Here is a 26816-nt window from a genome sequence, read left to right on the forward strand (position 1 = left end):
CGCGTGATCACAAGCCATGCACGTAGATCAACGAAAACAATACACGCGAAAAGATCTGGATCAGGACGAGGAGTTCTGGCTACAGCAGGATTCTTTAGCCATAGATCTCCGGCAGATGCCACCTACGCGACGGAATTTCCTGCCAGACGAGATGTCTAATAGCTCATCACAGGCGTCTTCAACGGTGATACATGCTGGCTACCAGGGGGAAGCAAAGCGTACCGTTGAAGATCTGAAACAAGCAGTTTCTGGTACCTTGAATACAGACCAAATGTTTGCGGATACATTGAAGGCCTTGCAGAATGAGTGTGGCGACTTGAGCGACGATGCGGAAGAGGTGGCAGAAGCCGGAGAGAACCCGCCTGAAGAGGATAACTATAATGATTATATGGAGGGAATGTTGCCATCGCCACCTTCTTCTCCTCCACGAGAACTTGACCCTGACAGGTTATACGCACTATACGACTTTAGCGGACCTGATCCATCGCACCTGGAACTGTCAAAAGATGACTCTGTGCTTCTGCTTGATGATTCCGACAGCTACTGGTGGTTGGTGAAACGAAGTTCTACCAATCAAGTTGGATTTGCGCCCGCGGAAGTGTTGGAGACGTTTGAGGAGCGTCTTGCAAGGCTGAATTGCTGGAAAAATGAGGTCATTGAAAGACAGGATACGACGTGCCTGTCGGTTGACGATTTGAAAGAATTTGAACTGAACTCGCAAAAGGTTTACTCTGGCTCCAACTTGACACTATACGAAAACCAAAATGATAGCAGCAAGAGTGATAACTCACTACTGGGCCGCAAAAGCTCGCTCAAACGTAGTAAGTCGTCAATGCGCAAAACTGTGTCCTTTGTTCCCGAGCTTCTTCCTGAGCTAAAAGAGATTGACGACACGAAGTCAGAGCCTGGGAGCGATACCCAGTCTCAGCCTGCTCCTTTGACAGTCAATAAACGAGTTAGCAACTCGAATTTCTTGGTGAAGAATCTCGATGACTACCAAGAGCATCGCAGGTTTTCGTTCCAAGAAAATAGTCATGATGATGACGATGACGACGAAACCAGCATACCATCAGTTGACTCTGGCTCCTACGAAGAGTCCAATGATGGCAAACAGTCGGATCAAGATGAGCGTACCGAGTCGGCTGCCTCCTGTTCACCTACTGCCTCGACGACAGAGGTTGATAATTCTAATACTACAATTGACGAGACCGCGCAGCCGACAACTAAGCAGTTCAGAACCCTCTCATTCCAAGAGCAGCGAACACTTTTCTTGGAAAAGAAAGATAGCAAACTATCTCAGAGAGAGGCTTCCAATGACTCTACAACATCAAGCTTATCGCAACGCAAAAACTTGTCAAGTGTCTCTTCCGATTCCCTAACACCGCAAGCATCCCAAACTGATCTGCTTAGACTCAAAACATTGCATCCTGTGGCTGGTGAGCTGTTCAATCCTCTTTTCGACCAACTGGAGGTGTTGGAAAAGATGCTTAACGATTTTATAATTACTGATTGATTGAGCTCGATGTAGAATAAATGATTTTACATCTTTACACAGGCCTTAAAAAAAATTCCAAAAATTTTTTTTTTGACAATTAAGAACAAGTGCTGGTTTACACAGAAATTACGGGGGAAGGATCAGATCTGCCCCTTTGACGTCAACTGTAATCCTGATTACATCCGTACTATAGAATCTGCTCCCTTCAGCATTTAAGACGAGGTTTTGCGCTACAAACTCCAAATTTCAACACACAAAATAATATATTTCCCCTACAATGCCCACATGGACGCCTAACGCACAGGCGTTGGATCAGATTGTGTTGATTCTTGCAGGGACTTTATCTTCTGACACCAACGTGCGATTGCAAGCTACGAATGCTCTAGAAAAAGCAAGACAGGAAACAGATTTTGACAACTACCTTTTGCATATTTTGATCAATGGACAATCCCTCGAGTCCCAAGTTAGGGCATCTGCGGGGCTCATGCTGAAAAATGACCTCATCAAGAACCTCCAGTCAAAATCAGAGGATTTAAAATCACATATATTACAAGAGATCCCTAAAGGGCTGTTGGACTCGCAGAACCTGGTGAGAAACATTACAGGGAATGTCATTACAACACTTTTTTCGATATTCGGTGTCCGTCAGTGGCCCAACATCTTGCCCAACCTCATGGAGCTCGCCTCTGGTGCTGCAGGTACTGCAGAGTCGCAGGAGGGAGCTATGAGTGCTTTGTTGAAGATCTGTGAAGATTCTGCTCGTCTCTTGGACCGCGAATATAATGGGGAGCGGCCTGTAAATTTTATGGTGCCGCAGTTTATTGAACTTACTGGTTCCCCAAATCCGAAAGTGAAAGCGAGCGCAATTGGGTGTATCAACCAGATTCTGACTATAAAATCACAAAGTATGTTCATCCATCTGGATGACTTCATGGCGCGTTTATTTGGTCTTGCAACGGATGAAGACTCTAACGTAAGAACCAAAGTTTGTACTGCATTTGCCAGTATCCTCGAAGAGCGTCCGGACAAGCTTATGCCTCATTTGGACGGCGTCATCAACTACTGTATTCATTCGATGGGAGACTCGAACGAGGAAGTGGCTCTGGAAGCATGTGAGTTCTTGCTGAATTTGGCAACATCGGACATGCCTGAGACGATAGTCAAATCCAAGATTCCAATTTTAATCCCAGTGCTTTTGGAGAAGATGGTGTACTCTGAGATGAATGTGTTTTTAATTGAAAACTCCGATGAGCAAGAGAATGAGAATGTCGAGGACAAAGACGACGACATCAAGCCTCAGATGGCTAAAGGAAAAGAAGCTCACAAGCTTGCTAGCAAAAACACCACCAACAATGAACAAGAAGAAGACTCGGACGATTCTGACGACGAGGACGACATCGATGGGTCCATGGAGTGGAATTTGAGAAAATGTTCAGCTGCCACCATGGATATTTTAGCTACCAACTACCCCTATGAGGTGTTGGAGGTTTCTCTTCCAATTATCAGGGAGAGAATAGTTTCTCCACAGTGGCCGATAAGAGAAGCCTCGATTCTCGCTTTGGGAGCAATTGCCGAGGGCTGTTTGGACCAAGCTTCTGCAGAGCTGCCATCTTTGATTCCATTTTTGGTGGAAAGACTGAAAGATTCTGAGACCCGGGTCCGTCAAATCACGTGCTGGACGCTGGGCCGCTACTCTTCGTGGGTGTGTTCTGAAGCATTGAGCGGAGGCTCCTGTGCTAACTACTTTGCTCCAACGTTCCAGTCGATTATGGAATGCGCCTTGGACACAAAGAAGGTTGTTCAGGAGAGCGCCTGTTCCTCGCTGGCCGACTTCATCGACTCAGCTCAGCCCGAGTTGCTTACTGAGTTTGTCGAGCCATTGCTGCGCCATTTCCAGGCTTATTTCAAGAAATACCAACGGAAAAACCTCATCATTCTTTACGACACCGTGCAAACGTTCGCCGAGAAGGTTGGCGACCAACTGTGCTACAAGCCAGACTATATCGAAATTCTGCTGCCGCCACTCATAGAGAAATGGCAGCAGCTGACCGATAACGACAAGGATTTGTGGCCGCTGTTGGAGTGTATGTCGTCCGTTGCAGCTGCTTTGGGCGAGTCGTTTGCTCCGTACGCGGTACCTGTTTACGAGCGTGCATTCCGTATTTTGGCGATGAGCATTGAGCAGGCAAGATTGTCGAATGACAATCCAGGCTTCGAGGCCCCTGAGAAGGATTTCATCGTCACTTCCCTAGACCTGATCGATGGCCTGGTCCAAGGCCTTAAACAACACAGCGCTCAGCTTATTCAGCAATTTGACACCAATGAGGTGTCGCTGATGAAGCTCGTGATATACTGCTTCGACGACCCTACAGACGACGTTCGTCAGAGTGCATATGCTCTTCTCGGAGATTTTGCTATCTTTCTAATGGAACCTCTTGTGGTTCCGCATTTACACCAGGTGATGGTCTGTATCGGGAACGAGGTGACGAATAGGACCTTCCGCTCTAGCGCAGCCTGCAACAACGCGGTGTGGGCGCTGGGTGAAATGTGTCTACGTCTTTCCGCAGACATCTTCAAGCAGTACATTGCAAACTTCATGAATGTGCTGATTCCTCTTCTTCTGAGCACTGACGTGGAACAAACGATTCTTGATAACACCTCCATCACCATTGGACGCATGGGGGTCCACAACGCTGCAGATATGGGACCGTATGTTCCTCAGGTGCTTGTCACTTGGTGCTCGTTCATGAAATACCTGGAAGAAAACGACGAAAAAGAAACATCTTTCGAAGGAATGTGTAACATCATCACAACCAACCCAACTTCCTTGAACCCACACGATGTTTCCGGGCGCATGGCTATCAAGCACTTCATCGATTGCATCGCATATTACGAGGCTCCATCCAATAGACTGGGAAGCAAGCTACATCTCCTTCTTAGCGGCTTCAAGAGCGGATTAGGGGACGCGGAGTGGAACGCGCTGTTGTCCGAGCTAGATCCCTTTGTTGGCGAGATCCTTAAGATGAAGTACGGGGTGTAGCACGAAAAAATATTATACACTATTATTAATTTAATTAAATAATTTAATCTTGCATACATCTATTTATTTATTCTTGGTTCCAGGAGCAATTCACCAATCGGCAAGTCGCTGACTCCCTTGCCAAGAGCATATATTGAGCGGCCACGAAGCACGGTCTCCACCACACGACCGCGGAGCTTGCGGCCATCGAATGCAGTGAGCTTGTTTTTAAAGAACGTGCGGACATTGGCAACGGTATGGTGTGCTTCCGGATCGAAGATGGCGAAGTCGGCATCCATGCCTGGTGCAATGGACCCCTTTCTATGTTCTAAGCCTACCTGTTTTGCCGTGTTTTCACAACACCATCTAGCGATATCTGTGAACGAGATGCCGAAGTTCTGTCCCTCAGAGTAGAGCAAAGGCAAGCCAAAACCGACCGAGGAAATTCCTCCCCAAGCTTCAAAGAAGTCTCCCCTCTCCAGTCCCTTGAGCTCGGGCGTGCACGGGGAGTGGTCGCTCACCACTGAGGTGATTATTCCCCTCTTGAGCCCGTGCCACAGTTCTCTACGGTTATCATCCGTGCGGATTGGGGGACAGCACTTAAACTGGGTGGCTCCGTTTGGAATGTCTTCTGCTTTGAGTGTGAGATAATGGAAACACGTTTCTGCTGTGAGTGGCAAGTTGAGTTTTTTCTGAGCGTACTCGATCATTGGCAGGGCCTCTTTGGTAGCAAGGTGGACTATATGCACGTTTGTGGAAGGATATTTTCTGGAGCAAGTGATGATGTTTTTGATGGCGGTGATCTCGAAAGAGTCTGGTCTGGAAGCAAGGAACGAGGAGTAGGACGTTGGGTCGACAGACTCGAGCTCGCTGTTGTCCTCGATGGCTTTTTCTAGGGGAGTGATCTCGTCGTCCAACGAGAGGGCATGGATCTTGGGCGACTTGGCGAGCTGCGAAATGGTACCGATGGTCGGCTCCACCGGGTGCAGCGTTGGCGACGAGGCCAGCAGCTGAGCCTGGTGGTCGGTGAGTCCGTCGTAATGGTGGTGCGCGTCGATCGACGCGTCGCAGTCGGAATCCATCTCAGCGTGGAACAGAAGCACTGTCGAGAACCCGTTGACGCGCTTGAGAGCCTGCAGGATGTATTCAGGGGTGATCATGGGGAACTCGCTGACACCACTGTCCATCAAAAAGCCCTTGAAGCCGCGGACACCAGCCTGGATAAGAGGAACCAGATGGTCAAGGTTGGTAGGGACCAGCCCGCCCCAGAAAGCGGTGTCGACCCAGCACTGTCCTTTGGCAGCCTCCAGCTTGAGATAGAAATTCTCGATGGTGGTTGTTGGGGGAACGGCATTCAGTGGCATGTCCACCACAGTGGTGACACCTCCGCTGGCCGCAGCCTGTGTTCCGGTTGCAAAGCCTTCCCACTCGGTCCGGCCGGGTTCGTTCAGGTGGACATGTGCGTCGACAAGGCCCGGCATGATGACCAAGGGGTCCAGCTTGCGGTAGGAAACCACGTTGTATTGGGCGAGCAAGAGATCTCCATCGTCCAGGATGCTGGGAATAACGGTCAGGATCTTGCCGGAGTACTCTGAATAAATAATCGTTGCTGGACCAACCCTGTCGTTGGCCACTACTCTGGAAGAGGAGACGGCTTTGCTCATAAGGTTAATTAACAGCGTTCCCGGTGGTTTTAAAGATTTTCGGTGGATTCCGTACAAGGTGCAAGGTGTCGCCAAAAGCGGAAGGTTTGTTATCAGCAGCTACCGCCTGGCCCCACTGATAACGGCTGCCCGAGAGGCTGCGTGGTAGCAACTGAGCGATGTCGCGCGGAGGCTGCCGTCGCTGTACCTTCCGTACCCACCGGAAGGCGTGGCAGCACAGCAGAACGCTGTCTTGTAAGTTCTTTATCTTTGTTTCTTTTTTACGTAGTCAGATCTGGTACACCCGTACACCGCGTGGAAACCGTTTTTTTTCTTCCGCTTTACAATTTTAGCATCTCCTGCAGGACACCCGATTGGAAGTCTTTCTGGAAGTCGGACTCGACCACCTTGCGAAGCTCTGCCTCTGCCTCATCGGGACCAAGGGCCTCGAGCCCTCCGCGCTCCTCGACGCGTTTCTTCCATTTTTTCAGCGCCGTCTTGAGCACCTCGTTGGCTTCCAAAATCTCCGGACTGCCGAATTTCGTCTGTTTGGCAGTCCGCTTGTTGATATCGTCCAGGTCGCTGGCCTTGCGCTTGGCCATTTCAATGATCTTCGTTGGGAACTTCACGATCTCGGCCACGTGCACGCCGAACGACTGGTCGCTCACTCCTGGCTGCACCTTGTAGAGCAACGTAATATTTTTCGAGTCGGAGCTGGTGTCTGTGTGTGCCACCACCTGGAGATTTTTCACCGCGGTATACTTGTCGGCCAGTGCGGTGAGCTCGTAAAAGTGCGTGGCAAACAACGTGAACGCGCGAATCTCCTTGCAAATGTGCTCGGAAATGGCCCAGGCGAGCCCAAACCCGTCGTAGGTCGAGGTTCCGCGGCCAAGCTCGTCCACAATGATGAGCGAGTTAGACGTGGCAGTCTTCAGAATCGAGGACATCTCGAGCATCTCCGCCATGAACGTCGAGACGCCTTTCAGCTGCGAGTCCGACGCCCCAACACGGGCCAGGACAGAGTCGAAAATACACAGCTCTGCCCCCTCTGCGGCAGGCACAAAACAGCCTATCTGGTTCATCAGGGCGATTACTCCCATGGTCCGGATGTAGGTCGACTTACCGCCCATGTTTGGTCCTGTGATAATGAGGAATTCCTCTGAGTCGCGACAGAAGTTGACATCGTTCGGAATGAATGACAGGCCGTCCTGTTGCTCCAAGCATGGATGGCGCGCTTCGCTGAGACGGACGCGACGATCTGGGCTTCCCAGACCGTGGATCTTTTCCGGGCGCGTGTACGGAACCGGCGCAAACGCGCAGGTGTGTGCAAACGAGACCAGAACGTCCAGCTTGCTCAGCTCAATCGACAGCTTGAGGAAAATCGAGGAATAGGTCGCTGTGATGGTGACGATCTCCTTCACCACCTCAGACTGGCCGTTGTCGTATTGTTCCTCCAGCGACTTGACCTCCGAGTTGAGCTGGCTGAGCTCAGACGTCGTGAAGTAGACACCTGCCTTGACCGTAGACAGCTCTCTGTATTTTTTCTTGCCGCGAATACACGAGCTGTCGTTTCTCGTCAGACGGAAACACCAGCCATGGACATGGTGGATCTCGAGTTTTAGTTTCTTGTCCAGCTCCATTCCGAGGTCTTCGCCTGCCAGTTCGTGCTCGTGGCGCATCTGGTTCTTGACTTGCTCGATCTTGTGGCTGATTTCCATCAGACTGGCGTCGAACTCAGGGTTGATTGCAACCATCGACCCATGAGCCGACGACGCGTTGTCCAGAGACTCCAAGTCCACGGTGGTCTCCACCATCTCCTGGAACTTCGACAACGCGCCAGCATACTCTGTGATTGGCGCGATCCAGAACTCCTGGAACAGCTTCCTGACCGTGCTTTCTGGTTCCAGGCTGTCCATTGAGGTTCCCAGGAAGTCAAGCAGATCTGGCAATCTGATACACAGCTGGTACAGTCGAATGACGTCGTCGAGCGATTTTGATCCGCGCGGGTTGGCCAGCCGTTTGACCAGTCTCGAAATGTCCGGCACTTCGTTCAAAAACTGCGTCTGCAAAGACTCGCGGAGGTTTAGGTCGTCGATAAGGTGGCCAACAATAGAATGACGGCTTTGGATTTCCTGGACGTCGACAAGCGGCTGCTTGAGCCACTGCGACAGGAGTCTGGTGCCCCCCACTGTCTTGCAGTTGTTGAGCAGGCCGAAGAGAGAGGACGTCTTATTCATCGTATTGTTGTAGTTTGGCGGCGGAAACAGGTTCGTGGCTCTCACGGCCGCATAGTCGAGCTTCATGAACTGCTCAAGATCGTACTTGACCACGTTTATGGATCCAAAGTTCGACTGGTCGGCCATCAGCGAGAGATAAACCAGAATAGCGTTGCAGCAAGCAAGACCCACGTGCAGCGACGAGAGCTCGTTCGCAGAAAGCACAAGCTCGTTCCCGGTCAGTCTCGCAACATCCTGCTCAATATTCTTGTCTGAGAAGTCGCCAGAACGGCCCTCAGACACGACAATGTCGCATCTATCGATAAGTTGCTTGATCTTTTCCATATCCGGGTCTGACGAGGCAGAGGCCGGAACCAGACACTCCTTGACACCCGTTTGGATCAGCAGCGCCTCCAGGTTTGAAAATAGGTCGTTGTCGTAGAATTCTGTCACTCCTAGTGTCTTTGCGTTAGGGTCGTAGAACGAAAGTCCTAGCTTCTTGCCCTCAGACGACGAGCTGACGAGCTTGAGAGCGGCCAAAATTGAGACGGCGTTCAGGTCGGCGGTGTTGATTAGCTCCTCGATTTCCGAAAGGTTTCCTGGAGACGCGGTCCGCATATTGTCCCAGTTCCTGGAATATATCTCCAGCTTGTGGCCGGAGTCCACTACCACCAGTTTCAGCAAATTGGCAAAGACAGCGGGCGACAGCGTGATGTACTGCACAGTGCGCTTCTCTGCGGTCGCGGTCTTCACCACAGACTGGGTCTTGTATATCAAATCGGCCACCAACTCCGCGTCCTCATCCAGAACAATGTAGTACTCGCCCTTGTCGACGACGCGCAAAGTGCGCGCCGATTTCGGAGGCAGTCTGAAATACTTGCTGTAGAACGACGACTGGTCGCGATCGTCGGCGAATTTCAGCTCTGGACGGATGCTGGACATGCTACTGTTGCTTACGGATTTCTAATTTTTTTCGATGTAACGCGTCTTCGTGTTTTGCTAGGTGCGAGGTGTACCGGATTCAGGCAGCGTCGTAAGAGCGTGTAGACGAGGCGATGGGAGCAGTCTCGTCGTCCGTGTCGAACTCCTCTGGCTCCTCTTCGTGCTTGTACAAGAAGAACTGTATGAAGATGCAGAAGTCCAGCGCCAGGGTCCCCAAAGACCCGGCCAACCACGACGAGTTCACCAGCAGATATCTGTAGCCTGTGCTGACGCTCAGAATGGACACGACGTAGGTGATGTTTCCGAGACATGCGAATAGGAAAAACATGAACGAGATGCCCTCGCAGGACTTTCTCTCGAAGTTGAGCAGTATCTGAGGAACCCGAGAACCCAAATACAGTGCTGCGCAGAGCCAGCCAAACGTCTGGGCTAGCGGATTGAACACGAGACTGTCGTCGTCTGGCGGCGGAGAATCGTCGTCTCTCGACCCGCCGAAGAACCAGCCGCCAAACCCAGATACCACCACGAGCAACACCATTAGCAGGTTGTAGAACAGCTCCTTGCTGCGTTCCCGAGACCCGTTCATGTTCACGCCGTCGATGTCGTTGAAGCTGTCCATGTCGCCCGTCGTGTCTGCAGCGTCGTCCTCGCCGCGACTGATCACGTTCTCGAGCAGCGGCTCGTGCTCGGTAAGTGGATTGGCCGGCGATAGGTGGATAGGGTCCACATGTTTGGGTTTGCCATGGCCGTACACCAGACACTGCCAGAGAAGGACAACGTCGGCCAGCGTGTAATAGATGGCCAGGACGATCATGGTGGGCAGGACTCCTTGCAAAATGGCGCCCACAACATTGAACAGGTCGCCGAGTAGCCAGAGAACAACGAACATGAGCGAGAGGCCCTCGGCGCTCGAGCGCACGAAATTCTGGTATATCTGGGGCGCAAAAACAATAATCCAACAGGCTATCGAGATAGAGCCGGTGATCCCCGACACGGCCTGTGCATCTATGATAAGGGGGCTCGGAGGAGGAGCCATGGAGCAATGGTGGAGTTTCAGAACTGAAAAATTTTCGACGTTGCGTCGATCGACTTGGAAAAATACTTTTCAAGACTGCTGTCGATGGAGAAGCCGTACCAGAGACAGAAGCCGGTCATCCCGGAGGGGATGAGCAAATCTGCTTGGAAGAAGGAGCAGAAACGGCTACGATGGGAGGAGAATAGAGAAAAAATGCGCGAGGTGCGCCGCGAAAAACGGAAAGCTCTGAAGGAGACCAGGAAGCTGAAAAATGCAGATAGGCCGAAGCGCGACAAGATCGAGCAGCAGGAAGCCGGATATTCGGTTTTGGTGGACTGCGATTTTGACGTTTTGATGCTCGAAAAAGAAATAGTGTCCATGAGCAACCAGCTGGTGACTAGTTACGCAGACAATAAAAAATACCCCTACAGGGTGGATATAACAGTGACTTCTTTTGGGAAGCGGATGAAGGAGCGCTTTGATCGCGTTCTTCCGCACTACCAGAATTGGAAGCCAGAACATATGAAGTTCACCGAGCAAAAGCTGGAGAGTGTGCTACCAGCAGATTTATCAAAGGTCGTTTATCTTACGGCAGACACAGACGAGAAGCTCGAGACTTTGGAGCCAGGAATCACGTACATAGTTGGCGGTATTGTGGATAAGGGTCGTCATAAACTGTTGTGCAAGAAGAAGGCCGACAAACTAGGAATTCCCACCAAAAGACTTCCGATAGACGAGTATATCAGGGTGAGTGGCCGTCGCGTTCTGGCGACGTCGCATGTGGTGGAGATGCTGATTAGAAGGCGAGAGTTCGACAGCTGGAAAGAAGTTTTTGAGGCGGTGATTCCGATGCGGAAGGTGAAGAAACCTGTGGAAGCTGGCGAGAAAGAGGTTGAAGAAAGCAGCAACGAATCTAATTAAACTGTAATATAAAACGAGACCTGCTCATTCATTCTTGTTTCTCCGCGTCCGATTTCTGTTCCTTTTGCTTACGCTTGATTATGGTATTATTGTAGGTGCCCAGCACAAAGTAGCAGAAGTTGAAGAACACGGCCCATTGGTTTGGCTTGAGGAAACTCTGGGCCACAAGCATGAAGATCGGGCTGGAGATCCACGAAGAACGAATCACCGAGACTAGCGATTTCTGGAGCGAAACCTTGACTTTCTTAAGCACGTCCAGCAGCTCGGCTCTGGCAGAGGTCAGATCCTTTATATTCGCGACATTAATGTTGGAGATCAGCGAGATATAGGAGATCATTAGCGCAGAAATGGCTGGCGTGATGGTAACCATGGAGGTGAGGATCTGGGCTAGTCTTTTTCTTGGGCCCATCGGCGGACGGTAAACTAAGTGCAGCAGTTTGTACGCGTAATGGGTAAAAGGCCCATTGATTAGAAGGCCATAGAAGAACATCAAAGGGACGCGTTTTGTGACGGAGTGCGAGAGCTGCACCTCTTGGGATCCGATCTTGATGGTGGTGTTTCTGGATTCTCCAGCAAAGTAGGTGGCTAGCTGTTCGTTGAGTGCATTTAGGACTGCTGCAGTAAGCGCCTTGGTGGCTAGAGGACGATTTTCCAGAGTATCGAGGTATTTCTTGTTCAGATCGGCGAGCATAGCAAAGACGCGGTGGAACGTATTTATCTTTTTTTTAAGCACTATCGGCTCGTTTATCTGCCCATTTGTTACCCTCCTTGGATTGAAAAATTTTTAAATAAATTTTGTCTAAATTCAAAGTTGATTTTATTATAACAAATTAACTATGGCATTCTCAGACAGAGGCGGCAGAGGCGGCAGCAGAGGAGGTCGTGGTGGTTTCAGAGGAGCCCCAAGAGGCGGAGCCCGTGGAGGAAGAGGTGGAGCCCGTGGAGGCAGAGGTGGTGTTAGAGGTGGAAGAGGCGGTGCCAGAGGTGGAAGAGGTGGTGCTCGTGGAGGAAAGGCCGGAGGAAAGGCCGGAGCCAAGGTGATAATCGAACCACACAGACATGCGGGCGTTTACATTGCAAGAGGAAAAGAGGATTTGCTGGTGACCAAGAACCTCGCACCAGGCGAGTCTGTGTACGGAGAAAAGAGAATATCCGTCGACGAGCCTTCCAAGGACGAATCAGCCCCAGCTACCAAGGTCGAGTACAGAGTCTGGAATCCTTTCAGGTCCAAGCTTGCCGCTGGTATCATGGGAGGACTGGACGAGCTTTTCATTGCTCCTGGCAAAAAGGTGCTTTATCTGGGAGCAGCTTCCGGTACCTCTGTTTCCCACGTCGCTGACGTTGTGGGACCAGAAGGTGTTGTGTATGCTGTTGAGTTTTCGCATAGACCGGGCAGAGAGCTGATTGGTATGGCCAAGAAGAGACCAAATGTCATTCCTATCATCGAAGACGCTAGACATCCGCAAAAATACAGAATGTTGATTGGTATGGTGGACGTTGTTTTTGCCGACGTTGCCCAGCCAGATCAGGCCAGAATTATTGCCCTGAACTCGCATCTTTTCCTCAAGGACAAGGGAGGAGTGGTCATTTCCATCAAGGCCAACTGTATCGACTCTACTGTTGACGCAGAAACCGTTTTCGCTAGGGAGGTGCAAAAGCTCAGAGAGGAGAGAATAAAGCCTCTTGAGCAGCTTACCTTGGAGCCTTACGAGAGAGATCACTGTATCGTGGTTGGAAGATACATGAGAAGCGGGTTGTAAAAGGCTAATAGAGGTGTAGCTTGTACCAGAATAATGTGCGTTTGAACTGTAAAAAAAATTAACGTCTGGCTGTGCAGCAAATAGTTTGCAACTCAAAATTTAGACAAATCTCTTTGTTATAGATTACAAACCATTCTTTCCATCCAAGGGCCGCTCTCATATTTACAGATACCACGCAGCAGAGGCTCCAAAACATTTTCTCTTAATGAGTCGACGGAATTCGGTCATCGAGCTTCTTTCCGACTCTGAAGACAGTTATGTTGTCTCCAGCTCAAATAGGCGTCGTGTGCGGCAAAGGCGTCAGGCCCGGTCCACCACGCCCGCAGAGGACCCCATAGTGATTCTGTCTGATGCCGAAGAGGCTCACTCAGATGGAGACGTTGAGATCACGGGCGAACAGACTTTGGCACCGCCACAACGAAGGGCTTTCTCCAGACAACGGCCCGGTTTCACACTGTACCAACCCAACGGCCCGGTTTTCCAGCCAGACGAGTCTGTGCGAATATCCGGAACACAGCGGTCAATAGCAGCAAATAGACCACGCAGGCGACTTCGTCCTCGATATCCCAGACGAGCGAACACCCAAAGAGCGCATTTTACCAATGAATACATCAACGAAGTTCTCCGCAACAACTGGATGATGAACGCTTTCCGACTTGGACGAGCCGATAGTGACAGCTCAATAGCTTCAAGAGTGCTGTACGATTTGCGCTCGCGGGTGCCGTATGTGAGACATCTGAACAGAATGGGATTTATGCCCATGGCCGCACATCAAGTTGACTTTGGCCCGCAAGAAGAAGGCGAAGAGGACGAAATACCTCATAGCATAATGGATGAAATTAGGCGTAGAGAACAGGAGGAGGAAGATCGTCGCGTGAGGTCGAGAACGAACATGGCCAACAAGATGAAGATGACACAGGAAACCAAGGCACAGATACCCGAAGAACAGAAAAACATGTTTTCAAACGGATTTTCGTCCAAAGATACTTCTGTCTGCATTCTTTGCGGCGTCCCATTGGTCGAAGGAATACCGGACGATTTCCAAACAAGCACAGATATGGAACTGAAGCGCAAGCTCGTGGTGCAAGACAAGTTTATGTCACCATGGCAATTCAGTAAGAATCTCACCACCGCAGACCGAGACCTCTCACGCAAGGTTTTTTTTGGTAGATGCGGCCACGTTTACTGTGGGAGATGTATCAACAACATCAATAGATACGCAAAACAAAAAGGCAAATCCAGGCCCAAGAAGAGAAAAACCGATCTGGACAAAGTCGGGGTGGAGCACATGGATTTGAACGATCCGGAGTACTCAGCTCCCAATCGTTGCGTGGCGCAAGATTGCAAAAGGCTGTTAACAGGTAACTACTTTTTCCGCGAGTTATATGTCTGATTCATTGTCATTAAGCGTATGTGAAAGTAGGAAACTGTATACATTCGTCATCGTCATCTTCATGGTCATTGCAATGAGCACATTCGCGGATATAATACGAGAGATTGACGGGGTATTCTCCGGACTCGACTGTCTCGATGTCAGTCTGAGAGCTCTGTGGGTATAGGGGTATTTTGGGGTTAAATTGATGGTGTTTAAATTCGGGTAAATTTGCGCTTAATGGCAGCTTAACGTTTTCTGACAAAAAGCCTGGAACAAATGTGATCTTGAGCGAGTCGAACACGTAAAACCTTTTGTTTTTGTAGTTCAGTGCCTTGAACTCCAGCTCATTATGGAGCTTCTTGATGTTTATCTTGAAATCTTTATCTGACTCTGAGTCATACGTTATTGTGCTATTTTTGCGGAATTTAATGATTTTCTTATGATTTTCTTTCAAATTTGATAGATCATATGGAAAGAACAGCAACGAGCTGACGCTTTTCTCGTTATTGTAGATTATTAGCTGTAATTTGCCCTTGACTGGAACTTGAAAGCCAGGAAATTTACGTTTTGAGCCTCTGGAGCTGCGCTCCTTTTCTTTAGCAATGTAGTAATCATTCAAATTGATTTCTGCAAAATAGGGCGAATCGGATATTTCTTTCATGAAGGAGGCTGTGAAGGGCAACATAATCTGCTTCTGATACGTTTGCGAGCAAGCCGAAAGCTTCATGGTGAAGGGGAGTGGTTCCGATGATGTAATCAGTTCCGAGAAGACCACAGACGAGGAGGACCTTCGACGTCTGGAAGCTGTGGGGGTGGGTATTCTTTTTGAGCATCTGAAGCATTTAGTGAGCTCTATGGACTTCTTTGACTCTGATCTAAAGCTCTCGAGGTCATGTAGTGTTGATATCTGGGACAGCGAAGACCTTCTTTTTGACATGACTAAATTAAAGAAATATTTGTAACTATTTCTTAATTCCGCAAAGATAAGGGGTAAATGTTACACTGCCACATTATTTCTCTATCAAAAATAACTAATCGCTTTTTTTAAAAACATGGCTAGAAACGTCGGGGTAAGTCATTAGTATAATAAGCTAACGTCAGCTCCTGCTACTGGTCGCGGGAACCGTCATTGCTGGATGTCTGAATTCCATAATCACCAAGTATCAGGACAATCAATGCATAGAGAACTGTGATAAACCGGGGAAAGAGGTTCTGTTTGAGCAGCCTGTTTTACAAACATTGCAAATGTTTGTGGGAGAAATCCTGTGTTGGATTCCTGTTTTCATAGGACGTGCACGCAGGGGATCTGCAAATGCCGAGGAACAAGCCCCTTTGCTGAGGAAAAAGAGGATCTCCTCCGCACGCGAGTCCTTTGTGCTTTCGTTACCTGCCCTGTGCGACTTTACCGCGACGACACTGATGAACGTCGGGCTGTTGTACACGCCTGTTTCAATCTACCAGATGACGAGAGGATCGGTCATTTTGTTTGTCGGGCTATTTTCAGTCATTGCCTTGCACAAGACCATTACCAAGCTCGAATGGCTCAGTTTGTTTATAGTTGTCTTCGGGGTGTTCATTGTCGGTTTGAGCGGGTCGATCGACACTGGCGAAGAGTCCATACTGGTGGAACAGGGCAACGTCGTGTTTGGAATGTTCATCATTGTTCTTGGTATCATGTGCAACGCGGCCCAGTTTGTGATTGAGGAAAGCATTCTTGCGAACTTGGAGGTGAGTCCTCTGAAACTCGTTGGCTACGAAGGTATCTACGGTGCACTCACAACCACACTTTTCATGCTGTCCGGCCAGACATTCATGCACAAGTCATCTAGAGACGCATGGGATATGGTGTATGCTCTGCAAGTCATGTTCACGCATTCTCGAGTGCTGCTCAGCTCGTTGCTTATCATGCTTTGCATCTCGTCGTTCAATTTCTTTGGCATCTCTCTCACCCACAAGCTTAATGCCACTGCCCGCTCCACCATTGACACCTCAAGAACGCTGCTTGTGTGGCTGGTGTCTTTGACTATTGGCTGGGAGCAGTTCAGAGCGCTGCAACTGGTCGGGTTTGGCCTTCTTTTGTACGGCACTCTTGTGTTCAACGGTGTTATAGAGCTCGAAAAGAGCCGTTTTGTGCCTCAATGGCTGAAACAAAGGTCCAAAGACCCTCTGATTACCATAGACGAGCCGATCGAGAGGTTTTGAAAAAAATAAATACTCTAATTTAATTAATATCTCAGTATGGAGTCGCAAAGACTGTTCCGCTTTCCTATATTGCGCTTCCCCAACACGCAGGCCGCAAAGGCCGCGGCCATCTACATTTCAGGAGCACTATATGCCATTGGCTTCTGGGCGATGGTGGACGCCTCCATCTTCTCCAAAACAGTCAACGCCTCCGTGGTCCACGTCACCTTTGTGGACTGGATTCCTTTCATTTGCAGCACCCTGGGTACTATAACTGTGAATATGATCGACAAGAAGCAACTAATGGCGTCGGACAGCTTTGGCAGCGGCTCTATCAGATGGCAGGCTCGTCTGGTGCTGTTCATCGGATGCACCCTCTTAGCTGTGGGAATGTCGGGGAGTGCTCTATTGGTCATTTTGAAATACGTGGTCAAAGGCTACACATCCATGCCCACGCTGGGAATGGCATTGGAGAACATTTACGCAACGGGAAGCATCACGCTGAGCTGTATTATTTTATGGGTCGTCCAAAACGTGGAAGAGGACTATAATTATTCGTTGGCGTTGTAATGCAAATACTCAAGATTCATCAACAAGGATTTCCTTTACCGCATCACCAAGGACACGTAGCTCGTAGTCGCTAAAGTTGTAGAGCATGTGGTGGACATCGACTCGGGAGTTGGTGGTGCGACTGATGACTTGGAAATCCCGCGACCGCAGCGGTTTGAAGAAATCGTGAGCCAAAATAGCAGGCGGACGGAGTCTATCTTGTGGACGGTAGACAAGCACACTCATAAGGAGATCAACGGCAACCGGACTGGCATGGGAAAAAGTTTTCTGGAACCGGGTGCTTACCTTGGACGTGTACAGCCTGTGAGAGTACATTGGTCCATTGTAGCTAGGATTGCTCTCGTAGATGAATTCTTTATCCGGCGGTCCCAGAAGCTTCGAGATCTCTCTGAGCTGAAGCATTGGGTCCTGGCCCTGGAAAACAGGCTTGCCGATAAACATCTCAGCAATAACGCAACCAAGCCCCCATATGTCAATCTGGGTCGTATAGAGAGAGCATCCAACTATCAGCTCAGGAGCACGGTAGTACCTTGAGCAAATATAGGACACAGAGGGCTGATTATATTCCAGTTTTTTTGCAGAGCCAAAGTCGCAGATCTTGAGCACTAAGGTATCTGGGTCAATCAAGATATTGGACGGCTTGATGTCCCTATGGCAGATCCCAAAACTATGCAAGTAGTTCATGCCTCTAGCGATCTGGAAAGAGTACACCTGGATGTGCGACTCGTGTAATATCAGGTTCGAACTGTGGTATCTTTTAATCTCTGTCTGAAGCGTGCAGGGTAAAGATTCCATCACCAAGTGCTGGTACAGCTTACCGCGGTCCTCCGGATTAGGGTAGTTGAAGAAGTACTTGAGGGAGACGACGTTAGGATGGGACGTTTGTCTCAGGATCTCCAGTTCTCGGCTCTTGTATTCGGTTTGTGCTGGCACCTTCTTGATGGCAAATGGCCCGAGCCACTGGTCCTCGGATGCCGTGGCGTTGCGTAGTTGGGCTTGGGTCACCGTTCCAAATGCACCCTCGCCGATTTTGGCGATGTCTTTGATTATCATGGGCTTGGTGACATTGGTATGGTTGTTGGTAACCTCCTCCACCAAATACTCAATGGCCATTTTGGGGGAAACGTAATCCTCTTGTTTCGACGAATTGGGGTCTATAGAAACCAGAACGACTTTTCACACAGTCAAGCAGCGCACTGATCCACGATTCAGCAACCGTGGTGGAAATATAAAGCTAGTAGATCTTGTTTTCAGTAATCTCCGGAAACAAACAAGACACAGCATTGAGTCGCGCAATTAGGTGCAGCATCTTTGCACCGGTAAAAAAGGGAAATATTGTTTGAGCACAAAATAATTCGCATCATGATCAGAATGCTCAACAGAGTTGGTCTCACGCGCTCCTTTGGGACTTTTCGTGCGCTTCACCAGGAGCCGTCGTCTGCGTCGACGCTCGGAGCCATTTTGAATCAGCAAAACAACCAGGGCGACACACAGGCCGCCAAGAAGAAAGCGCCACAGATGAAGCTCGTGAAATTTGTTCTTCACGGCTTGTTCCGCAAAAACAACTCCCACTTGACTCTGACCAAGGTCGAGTACGACACATCCTACGAGCAGAATAACCCACAATTGTCGTTTAACGAAAAAGTGCTATATTACCTCACTCTGCCAGAAAAGACCGTCTACACATTGAACACGGGTACCATCGGGTTCCGTGGAGCCCAAAGAGGAGAGTACGAAGCAGCATACCAGCTCTCATCAGCATTCTTCCGCACAATAAGAGAACGTAAGTACTTCAAAGGAGACGTCAACCTCGAGGTGGTAGTCAAAGACTTTGGAAAGGGCAGACGAGCCTTTTTCGACGCTTTGAAGGGAAAAGAGGGACTAGGTGTGAGAGAACATGTGTGCAAGCTCACAGACATGACTCCGATCAAGTTTGGTGGCGTCCAAGGACCAACCCCAAGAAGACTGTAGTGTCGCTGTATATAGCATATATATATTTCTATCACGTGACAAATATTACGGGTTGAGTACCCTCATATATTTGAAAAATTTTAGCTGAAAAATATCTTTAACAAACATGGCTCCAACAACTAAAGCTCAAGCCGCCAAAAAGGCTGCCATCAAGGGTTCCAACTCGTTGAAGGCTAACAAGGTGAGAACTTCGACCACCTTCAGACTGCCAAAGACCCTGAAACTTGCCAGATCGCCAAAATACACCAAGTCTGTGCCTCACTACCCAAGAGCCGACTCTTACAAAATCATTGTCCAACCAGTCACCAGTGAGACTGCCATGAAGAAGGTTGAGGACGGTAACACGTTGGTCTTCCAAGTTGACTTGAAGGCCAACAAGCACCAGATCAAGCAAGCCGTCAAGGAGCTTTACGAGGTTGACGTTGAGAAAGTGAACACTTTGGTGAGACCAAACGGAACCAAGAAGGCTTACGTCAGACTCACTGCTGATTACGATGCTCTTGACATTGCCAACAAGATCGGTTACATCTAAATTAGATAGCGGAGAATGAACTAATCATCATATGAAAAAAAATATAAATAAGACATCATTGCGAGAAGCTGGCTCCCTTGGCGATGTTTCCCGCCAATGTTTTACAGCAGATCTTGAGCAGCTCTTTCTCTTTGTTGTTGACTCTGGAGAGGATGTCACTTTTGATCTCCTTTATTCCTTCCTTGCTCAGCACGACAGGCATCGCGAAGTAGTCCAGCGACTCACCACCGTAAAGTCCCTTGATTATTTCTCTTGTCTCCTTCGCACCCGGGATCGAGTCGTCCAAATACACGTACGCCGACTCGATGATCGTCGTGTCGCCTGTCGATGCCGCGAGGACCGCGTGCAAAAACTTGTAGCCGGCGTATGCCATCGACAGCGTAGCGCTGCCTGCACCGTTTTTCGCCTGAACGACCTCGTCTCCGCCGTACTGCACCCTGTGCACCAAAGCGTCTATCTTTTTCTCGTCCTCCAGAGCGTAGACGTGGGGTGCACAAACAGAGAACAGAGGAACGATCGTCTCACCCGAGTGTCCTCCCACAACTCTGATATTGAACGCGCTAGGGGCCTTGTCTGCTTCGTTACTTGCTATTTCTGAGATGAAGGTGTTCGCCCTCACCGAGTCCAGCGTCGTGACACCAAACAATTTGCGGGGATTAAACGTACCCTTCTTTTTGAACACCTCCGCGAACACTGGCACGGTGGAGTTGACCGGGTTCGAGATCACCAGCACTGTGGCATCCGGACAGGTCTCTGCAATACCTGTTGCGAGCTCCGAACAGATGCCAGCGTTGATTTTGAACAGGTCGTCTCTGGTCATTCCAGGTTTTCTGGGAACGCCTGCGGGGATGATGACAAAATTCGAGTTTTGGAGAGCCTGGGAAAGTCCAGTGTTGTTGTCGTCTGATTTCAAATGGTACGAGATTTTGGTGTCTGTGTCAATGTGGGACAGGTCGGTGCCAACACCGGGAACATTGACGACATCGAACAGAGATAGCTCGTTTATGTAGGGATTCATTTTCAACATGAGGGACAGGGGCTGGCCAATGCCGCCGGCAGCTCCGCAAACAGTAACTTTCACCATATTGTGTAGAGTCTTGGGAATTTAGAGGATAAAAAATGCGGCTGTCTGGGGTTATTTATACGACTGCCCCACGATTACAATACAATAGAAGTAGATGACCTTTTTAAGAAAAAAAAAAAACTGCCGCACTTGTTGTTCCTCCGGATCGCGTGAGGGGCAACCCGGGTTGGAGTGCTAAGGATAGCCTATGCGGGGCCGGCTAGGGGTATGGGGAGGAGTAAATGGCTTTTTGGGCCGAGTAGAATAGCCGGAAAATCGCCCTGTAGTCGTGGTGGTTACCGATGCAGCAGGATTCGGAGTTCGACAGCTTACAGCGACCTTTTGATCGTGCTCAAAAATCAGTGCACATTTGGCGATGACAAAACCCCCGGGGCTGATTGAGCATATCTGCCTTCCTCCGAGAGCAGTGCACCCCCTGTTTGCTGGAGCAAAAGTGGGGTGGAGTTATTTAAGGTTGGCTTGTGCATAGTCGGCTCCCGGCCCCAGCAGCGCGGTCGATCGACGCAGATTTCTGTTTTTTCCTGTCTCGACATTTGTTGACATGTCTCTTCTTGAACAGTCTTTAGACGAGATTATTAACAGCGGGCCAGGCGGTCCGCGGAGGAGCCATAGTAAGCCCCGGCAGAGGGCTCACCGAGGAGTGTCCAAGGCGCACGGGAAGCCTGCCAGGGGCAGCAGAAGACCGCACAGACCGTCTGCTCCTCTTCCTCGCAGCAAGGAGGCCGAGGAGCTCAGCGGCGGACGACCATATTTGCGCGTGTCGCATCTGCACCCGGAGCTGACCGAGAAAGATCTCGAGGGCCTTTTTTCCAGCATCGGGGACCTGCTTTTCACCAAAATAGAATACAACACCAGAGGCGAGTCTACGGGAGTTGCCTTCGTTGGATACCCGAACCCTGCCGACTGCGAGGTTGCCATAGAGAGGTTTGACGGACGCAGGGCTGCTGGGCAGATTATCAGCGTGGAGAACGCGATTCCGCTCTCACAGCGGATCAGCGTGTCCAAACGCGGGAAGAAGGCGAGAAGTCGCGAAAGAGAGCCAAAACCGCGTCGCAAGACCGTCGAAGAGCTGGACGCAGAGCTAAACAGCTATATGGGCGTGCCAGAGACAAGCGGACAGGCGGCCGAGGCGCCAGCAGAGACGGAACTGCCACGCGAGACGGGCGAGGTCGGCGACAGCAATCCTGCGTTCGCCGCTACAGACATGATGGTTGAATAGAAAGTAGAGGTGTATGTGATCAATTAATGAAAAACTGGTAATCTTACAATTGTTCAGTGTCCACCAGCACCCAACTCGACGGCAGGAGGGCAGCCAAGAGCGCCCTTGATGGAGCCGTAAAGAGCAAACTGCAGAGATGTCAGGGTACCGACCATGACCAATCTGGTGGAGAGACCGGTGAAGGAACCTCTGACACCCAACTCGCGAGCCAGCTGGGCCAACAAACCAACGGTGGACTGTCCTGGGGCCTTCTTGGTCTTGTTGACCTTGGACAGCAAAGTGTCGGCTGGCTGGGAGACAATGGCAGCCATACATCCGGCGATGACACCAGCACCAAGGTTGATACCTGTGACAGCAGTGGAAGACAGTTGGTCCTTTGGAGTGGTGACGAAGGTGTAGATGGCCTGGGAGGCTCTCTCGTAGGTCAGGAACTTAGCAATGTTGTAAGGAATCTGCTTGAACAGGATTGGGGTGAAACCGTTGTAGAAAGAACCAACACCCTCTTCTCTCAGAATTCTGGCAAAACCGCCAATCAGACCGTTGGCGAAGGTTGGCTGCGAAACAAGTCTGATTCTGGTGGCCTCCAATGGACACAGAGCAATGTCGGCAAAGAACTCAGCAATGGCGGCGGAACCAATGTAGATGGCATCTTTGTACTGGACAGCGGTCTGGTAGCCGAGAGCGTCGATGAAAGTTTTCTTGAAAAGTTCGTAACCACCGAATTTGAAGGCACCTTGCAGCGAGTAACCCAGAACAGTAGGACCCAGACCGGTCAACAGAGCGCCGGCACCCTCGTTGGCAATGACCTTCTTGAAAGAGCCAATCATACCGGTGTTGTAGACGGTAGGCTCGAGCTGGATTCTGGTCTTGACGACATCGATAGGCGTCATCGATCCGTGGGTAACACCGCAGCCGATGGCACCAGCAAGAGCGAACTTGGCGTAGTCACTGACAGTGTAGTTAGGGGTCTGGTAAGTAGAAGCCATGGTGAATATTATGCGTTCTAGGAAGAGATCTAGAAGAAGATAGGAAAATTAAGGAGGAAAATTTTTTGGACCGAAGTTTTACGTAACTGTTTGCGAAAACGCGGTATTTGATTGGATTACAATTATTTCACTTTAAATCCCTCCGGACCACGCACTCCTGCACCCGCCGCACTACCTCCTCCATGCCTGGGGCGTCCTTCTGCTTCGAGCACTGGTCCGAAAGCGCATTGACTCCCGGAACCTTGTACTCTTGCATGTACGCTTCCACCTTATCGACGGCACTAGCCACATCGCCCTCGCCAACCTTCTGCAACAGCTGCGCCACACGTTTGAGCCGGTTGAAGTATGTCGTTTCCGTTGAGCTCCAGTTCGGATACTCCTGCAAGACCCTTGCGATCGGCATTCCGTCCGGCGTGCGCTCGTTTCCCACAAACCAGGCCTCGTATAGCTCGCGTAGACTCAGACTCTTATTTTGGCGAGGACCCCGGGGCAGACGGTATCTGCGCACGCTTTCGGGAATTTCTTTTTTTCCTCGCGGAGAGCTCGCGCTCGCAATTCCAGGTTTCACCCTTGCACGGTATTGGCGGCGCAGCGTGGCCAGACGCTCTTTCAGTTTGCGCAATTCTCTGGTTTTCGACTCCACCGTGTCGCCGCTGTCGACGTCCGCCTGCGCCAGAGCGAGCATATTTTTGGTCGCCGACTGGCGCAGCCGAATCGCTTCCAGTCGCATTTTGCAGTGGCCCACGTACTGCTGGAGCTCTTTGCGCAGTCGTGCCAGCAACTGCGCCTTGTACTGCGCCATGGCGCTGTCGATCGCATCTTCCACGCCCTTCCAGAGCTCTTCGCTCTCGACGCTCTGCTGGAGTCCGGCAAACAGTTTCTGCAGGCCCTCTAATCTGTCATCCATCTCGACCGTCGACAAAAAAAAATATTCGGCCTAGTTTTTCGCACACCCCTACCCCACAAAAATATCGATTTTCCAGTCTGCAGCTACCGTAAACCAGCTGGCATAGCTCTTGAGGCCGCTCAAAAGATGGTCGTCTGGAGCAACAGGCATGTTCAGCGACTCGTAATGCGTCTTCAGCAGGCACTTGCGCTTCCAGACCTCTTCCATGACGCTGGTCATCCGCTTGATGTTGTTCGATGAGATTGCGTCGAAAACGGCTGCCGTTTTGGTGCGGAACCACTGTTTTTCGGCCGCCGTGAAAGCTTCGCACGCAGCCATGAACAGCGGGAACACATGCATCACGACCGACGCGCCGCCCGACAGCCGCAGCGTCGACAGTTCCTCGCGCACTCTGAAAGACAGCTCTCGCGGACCAAGGTACCGTTCCACCTGCGGGAACGCGTTCTGGAGAAGAATCAGCGTGGCGTAGCGGTAGCTTTGCGCAGTGACTTTGTGGTCGGCCACTTCTTCAGCCGTCCACAGTTCCAAGCCGTCCTTTGGAGGCTCCCAGTGAACAAGGCTGTACTGCAGTCCCCGAACTTTTTCAATCAAGTCCGGAGGATAAGCGTGCTCAGGAACGTTCTTGACGAGCTCGATCGCGTCAATAAGCGAGTCTAGGATCGCAAACAGCTCCTGCGACATGCCCATTATATGGTCTATGGTTTGGCCGTCGCTAACCAGACGCGGCTGGTACGCGGATCTGAAGCCTAGGGCTGGATTCAGCAGCGTGGTTCGTGAAATCACCCGCATGTATTGCCACGCGCTCAGCAGGAACTGGAATCGCGGGTCCGGCGTCTTGCTGCGCAGCCGACGGTCGACAAAATACGACGCGCTCCGCAGATGCGAAAGGTCTGTGCGAGACTTGTTGTCCCAGAACTCGTCCAAGGCAAGCAAAATGCAGCTCATCAGACAGATGTCGTTAGGAAAGAGGTTGTTTGTGAGTCCGCGGGAGAGCTGGTGGTACGCGCGCACCTTGAATTCCAGCCCCATGGCCTTGAAGTCTGGATTTTTCGCGCCCAGGTGCGAGCACACAATCATCCCTAGCAGATCGAAAATTATCGGATATTTGTCGGCTAGCGGCATAATTTCTGTGCGCCAGGGATTCAGATGCGACGCAACATAGACACACAGCACGTTGGAAGTGGACACGTCGAAACTGTTGTACACAAACTGCGTTTTGTGATGATGTGCAAACGAATACGGAAGTTGGGGCACCTCGAATAGGAACGGGCTCTGCTCCTTCACAAGCCAATCTGAGCTGCTCGATGGGCAGAGCGAGACACTCGGCTTGCCGCGGAACTCCCTGAGCACGGTCTCGAGCTCCGACGCCAGCCGCGGATTCTTCCCCTTCCTCGCCAAATGCTGCTCCAGAACAAGCTGTTCACACGTCTTCCCGGTGATGGACTGGGCGGCGTGGTGGAACACCTGCGACAGTTGGGAGTCAGATGGCTGCAACTGAAAAATGTCCGTATCTTCGGAGTTGCTGGCGCTGTTTGCTCTGCCCCCACGGGCAGATTTGATCTCCTTGAACTTGAACACTTTTGTGTAACCTCCGCACTCTATTCCTCGGGAAAGACAATTGTGGCAGTGCGGTTTGTGCTCGTCGCATTTGATCTTGTTTCGCTTGCACGTGTTGCACCCTCCACGGCTTTTTTGTTGCGATACGCGGGTCTTCTTCATGGATGCCAAACAAGACGTCAAAAAATTACTTAAAAAATATTGAATTAAAGTTCCAGACCCCGACAACTTCCGCTAACACGATAAGCCGCTAAGATTAGTATTTATTTATCTGGGTCCCAATTTTTTTTTTTCAATCCTTTTCATGAGAATTACCGTTGCAGCTTCTCTTCTTGCCGCAATGGCAGTGGCCACGGCCTTTCAAAGCCCAATTCAGTTTGCAGCGAACTCAGAACCCACTTTGGACCAGCTTTGGGGCGAAGACTGGCCGTTCAACGGAATACAGACCTTTGCTCACCTGAACTACACCAAATGTCTCTTGGACCCGGAGACCAGTTTCGACGTCGCGGTCATTGGCGTGCCGTTCGACACGGCAACGACCTACCGCAGCGGCGCCCGGTTCGGTCCTCGGGCCATCAGAACAGGCTCGCAGCGTCAGACCTCGAAGAGAGCTTTCAACACCAGAGCCGGCATCAACCCTTACCAGGACTGGGCCAAAGTGATCGACTGCGGCGACATCCCGGTAACCCCAATGGACAACGAGCTCGCTCTGGACCAGATGTCTAAGGCGTTTGAGGAGTTGCTGCTGAGAAGAAAAAATGCTGTCGACGGTTCTGGGCCTCCTAAGCTGGTCGCATTGGGCGGCGACCACTCCGTCCTGCTGCCCCACCTAAGAGCTCTCAACAAGGTGTATGGAAAGGTGGCCGTCATCCACTTTGATGCGCACCTCGACACCTGGTCGCCATCGAAATACCCTTCGTTCTGGTCGAGCGACCAGTCCAAGTTCACCCACGGATCGATGTTGTGGATGGCTAACGAGGAGGATTTGCTGAGTGACGACTATAACGTCCACATTGGGCTCCGGACCAGAATCAGCGGCAGAGACTGGGAGGACTATGAGGACGACGACGACCAGGGCTGGGCCAGATTCAGTGCAGACGATATTTGGATCAACGGACTTGGAGGACTCAAGGAGATCGTCAGGTCCATCAACGAAAGAATTCCAAAAGACTACCCCACATACGTGTCTGTGGACATTGATTGTCTGGACCCTGGATTTGCTCCTGGCACGGGAACGATCGAGTCTGGCGGACTGCTTCCTCGCGAGCTATTTTATCTGCTGAGAAACATCGACGTCAACCTTGTTGGGGCCGACGTTGTTGAAGTGTCGCCTCAGTACGACCATGCTGAGATCACTGCCACTAACGGCGCAGAGGTGGCTTACCAGTTGATTACGTCGATCGTGAAGCAGGGGAAAAAATAA

At 50.6% G+C, this 26816-nt stretch overlaps 21 protein-coding genes across 21 annotated transcripts; 11 read left to right on the forward strand and 10 right to left on the reverse strand.

Annotated features, from left to right (window-relative positions):
* Positions 1-16: 16 nt before the first annotated feature.
* On the forward strand, positions 17-1513 carry KL928_003765 (uncharacterized protein; the record flags this gene model as incomplete). Its single annotated transcript, XM_043204388.1, has 1 exon — positions 17-1513. One exon carries the CDS (start codon positions 17-19, stop codon positions 1511-1513), a length of 1497 nt encoding a protein of 498 aa, XP_043059207.1.
* A 259-nt stretch (positions 1514-1772) lies between these two features.
* KL928_003766 (uncharacterized protein) lies at positions 1773-4535 on the forward strand (the record flags this gene model as incomplete). The annotated part of the gene is made up of 1 exon (XM_043204389.1): positions 1773-4535. The coding sequence occupies one exon, from the start codon at positions 1773-1775 to the stop codon at positions 4533-4535; it is 2763 nt and encodes a 920-aa protein (XP_043059208.1).
* Positions 4536-4594: 59 nt separating this feature from the next.
* On the reverse strand, positions 4595-6178 carry KL928_003767 (uncharacterized protein; the record flags this gene model as incomplete). Its single annotated transcript, XM_043204390.1, has 1 exon — positions 4595-6178. One exon carries the CDS (start codon positions 6176-6178, stop codon positions 4595-4597), a length of 1584 nt encoding a protein of 527 aa, XP_043059209.1.
* A 320-nt stretch (positions 6179-6498) lies between these two features.
* On the reverse strand, positions 6499-9315 carry KL928_003768 (uncharacterized protein; the record flags this gene model as incomplete). Its single annotated transcript, XM_043204391.1, has 1 exon — positions 6499-9315. One exon carries the CDS (start codon positions 9313-9315, stop codon positions 6499-6501), a length of 2817 nt encoding a protein of 938 aa, XP_043059210.1.
* Positions 9316-9394: 79 nt separating this feature from the next.
* KL928_003769 (uncharacterized protein) lies at positions 9395-10351 on the reverse strand (the record flags this gene model as incomplete). Its single annotated transcript, XM_043204392.1, has 1 exon — positions 9395-10351. The coding sequence occupies one exon, from the start codon at positions 10349-10351 to the stop codon at positions 9395-9397; it is 957 nt and encodes a 318-aa protein (XP_043059211.1).
* An 84-nt stretch (positions 10352-10435) lies between these two features.
* KL928_003770 (uncharacterized protein) lies at positions 10436-11251 on the forward strand (the record flags this gene model as incomplete). The annotated part of the gene is made up of 1 exon (XM_043204394.1): positions 10436-11251. The coding sequence occupies one exon, from the start codon at positions 10436-10438 to the stop codon at positions 11249-11251; it is 816 nt and encodes a 271-aa protein (XP_043059212.1).
* A 28-nt stretch (positions 11252-11279) lies between these two features.
* Positions 11280-11942, reverse strand: KL928_003771 (uncharacterized protein; the record flags this gene model as incomplete). Its single annotated transcript, XM_043204395.1, has 1 exon — positions 11280-11942. The coding sequence occupies one exon, from the start codon at positions 11940-11942 to the stop codon at positions 11280-11282; it is 663 nt and encodes a 220-aa protein (XP_043059213.1).
* Positions 11943-12087: 145 nt separating this feature from the next.
* On the forward strand, positions 12088-13011 carry KL928_003772 (uncharacterized protein; the record flags this gene model as incomplete). The annotated part of the gene is made up of 1 exon (XM_043204396.1): positions 12088-13011. The coding sequence occupies one exon, from the start codon at positions 12088-12090 to the stop codon at positions 13009-13011; it is 924 nt and encodes a 307-aa protein (XP_043059214.1).
* A 205-nt stretch (positions 13012-13216) lies between these two features.
* KL928_003773 (uncharacterized protein) lies at positions 13217-14404 on the forward strand (the record flags this gene model as incomplete). Its single annotated transcript, XM_043204397.1, has 1 exon — positions 13217-14404. One exon carries the CDS (start codon positions 13217-13219, stop codon positions 14402-14404), a length of 1188 nt encoding a protein of 395 aa, XP_043059215.1.
* A 10-nt stretch (positions 14405-14414) lies between these two features.
* KL928_003774 (uncharacterized protein) lies at positions 14415-15323 on the reverse strand (the record flags this gene model as incomplete). Its single annotated transcript, XM_043204398.1, has 1 exon — positions 14415-15323. The coding sequence occupies one exon, from the start codon at positions 15321-15323 to the stop codon at positions 14415-14417; it is 909 nt and encodes a 302-aa protein (XP_043059216.1).
* A 308-nt stretch (positions 15324-15631) lies between these two features.
* Positions 15632-16588, forward strand: KL928_003775 (uncharacterized protein; the record flags this gene model as incomplete). The annotated part of the gene is made up of 1 exon (XM_043204399.1): positions 15632-16588. The coding sequence occupies one exon, from the start codon at positions 15632-15634 to the stop codon at positions 16586-16588; it is 957 nt and encodes a 318-aa protein (XP_043059217.1).
* A 36-nt stretch (positions 16589-16624) lies between these two features.
* Positions 16625-17137, forward strand: KL928_003776 (uncharacterized protein; the record flags this gene model as incomplete). The annotated part of the gene is made up of 1 exon (XM_043204400.1): positions 16625-17137. The coding sequence occupies one exon, from the start codon at positions 16625-16627 to the stop codon at positions 17135-17137; it is 513 nt and encodes a 170-aa protein (XP_043059218.1).
* Positions 17138-17146: 9 nt separating this feature from the next.
* On the reverse strand, positions 17147-18250 carry KL928_003777 (uncharacterized protein; the record flags this gene model as incomplete). Its single annotated transcript, XM_043204401.1, has 1 exon — positions 17147-18250. One exon carries the CDS (start codon positions 18248-18250, stop codon positions 17147-17149), a length of 1104 nt encoding a protein of 367 aa, XP_043059219.1.
* A 249-nt stretch (positions 18251-18499) lies between these two features.
* Positions 18500-19108, forward strand: KL928_003778 (uncharacterized protein; the record flags this gene model as incomplete). Its single annotated transcript, XM_043204402.1, has 1 exon — positions 18500-19108. The coding sequence occupies one exon, from the start codon at positions 18500-18502 to the stop codon at positions 19106-19108; it is 609 nt and encodes a 202-aa protein (XP_043059220.1).
* A 106-nt stretch (positions 19109-19214) lies between these two features.
* On the forward strand, positions 19215-19640 carry KL928_003779 (uncharacterized protein; the record flags this gene model as incomplete). Its single annotated transcript, XM_043204403.1, has 1 exon — positions 19215-19640. The coding sequence occupies one exon, from the start codon at positions 19215-19217 to the stop codon at positions 19638-19640; it is 426 nt and encodes a 141-aa protein (XP_043059221.1).
* Positions 19641-19695: 55 nt separating this feature from the next.
* On the reverse strand, positions 19696-20724 carry KL928_003780 (uncharacterized protein; the record flags this gene model as incomplete). Its single annotated transcript, XM_043204405.1, has 1 exon — positions 19696-20724. One exon carries the CDS (start codon positions 20722-20724, stop codon positions 19696-19698), a length of 1029 nt encoding a protein of 342 aa, XP_043059222.1.
* A 187-nt stretch (positions 20725-20911) lies between these two features.
* KL928_003781 (uncharacterized protein) lies at positions 20912-21943 on the forward strand (the record flags this gene model as incomplete). Its single annotated transcript, XM_043204406.1, has 2 exons — positions 20912-20929; positions 21194-21943. The coding sequence occupies 2 exons, from the start codon at positions 20912-20914 to the stop codon at positions 21941-21943; spliced, it is 768 nt and encodes a 255-aa protein (XP_043059223.1).
* A 53-nt stretch (positions 21944-21996) lies between these two features.
* On the reverse strand, positions 21997-22929 carry KL928_003782 (uncharacterized protein; the record flags this gene model as incomplete). Its single annotated transcript, XM_043204407.1, has 1 exon — positions 21997-22929. The coding sequence occupies one exon, from the start codon at positions 22927-22929 to the stop codon at positions 21997-21999; it is 933 nt and encodes a 310-aa protein (XP_043059224.1).
* A 127-nt stretch (positions 22930-23056) lies between these two features.
* On the reverse strand, positions 23057-23836 carry KL928_003783 (uncharacterized protein; the record flags this gene model as incomplete). Its single annotated transcript, XM_043204408.1, has 1 exon — positions 23057-23836. The coding sequence occupies one exon, from the start codon at positions 23834-23836 to the stop codon at positions 23057-23059; it is 780 nt and encodes a 259-aa protein (XP_043059225.1).
* A 48-nt stretch (positions 23837-23884) lies between these two features.
* Positions 23885-25555, reverse strand: KL928_003784 (uncharacterized protein; the record flags this gene model as incomplete). Its single annotated transcript, XM_043204409.1, has 1 exon — positions 23885-25555. One exon carries the CDS (start codon positions 25553-25555, stop codon positions 23885-23887), a length of 1671 nt encoding a protein of 556 aa, XP_043059226.1.
* Positions 25556-25697: 142 nt separating this feature from the next.
* On the forward strand, positions 25698-26816 carry KL928_003785 (uncharacterized protein; the record flags this gene model as incomplete). The annotated part of the gene is made up of 1 exon (XM_043204410.1): positions 25698-26816. One exon carries the CDS (start codon positions 25698-25700, stop codon positions 26814-26816), a length of 1119 nt encoding a protein of 372 aa, XP_043059227.1.

The sequence above is a fragment of the Ogataea angusta genome (genome assembly GCF_019207475.1).
Source record: "Ogataea angusta isolate 61-244 chromosome Unknown 61-244_NODE_7_length_650817_cov_90.064852, whole genome shotgun sequence".
In the NCBI taxonomy this organism is placed as follows: domain Eukaryota; kingdom Fungi; phylum Ascomycota; class Pichiomycetes; order Pichiales; family Pichiaceae; genus Ogataea; species Ogataea angusta.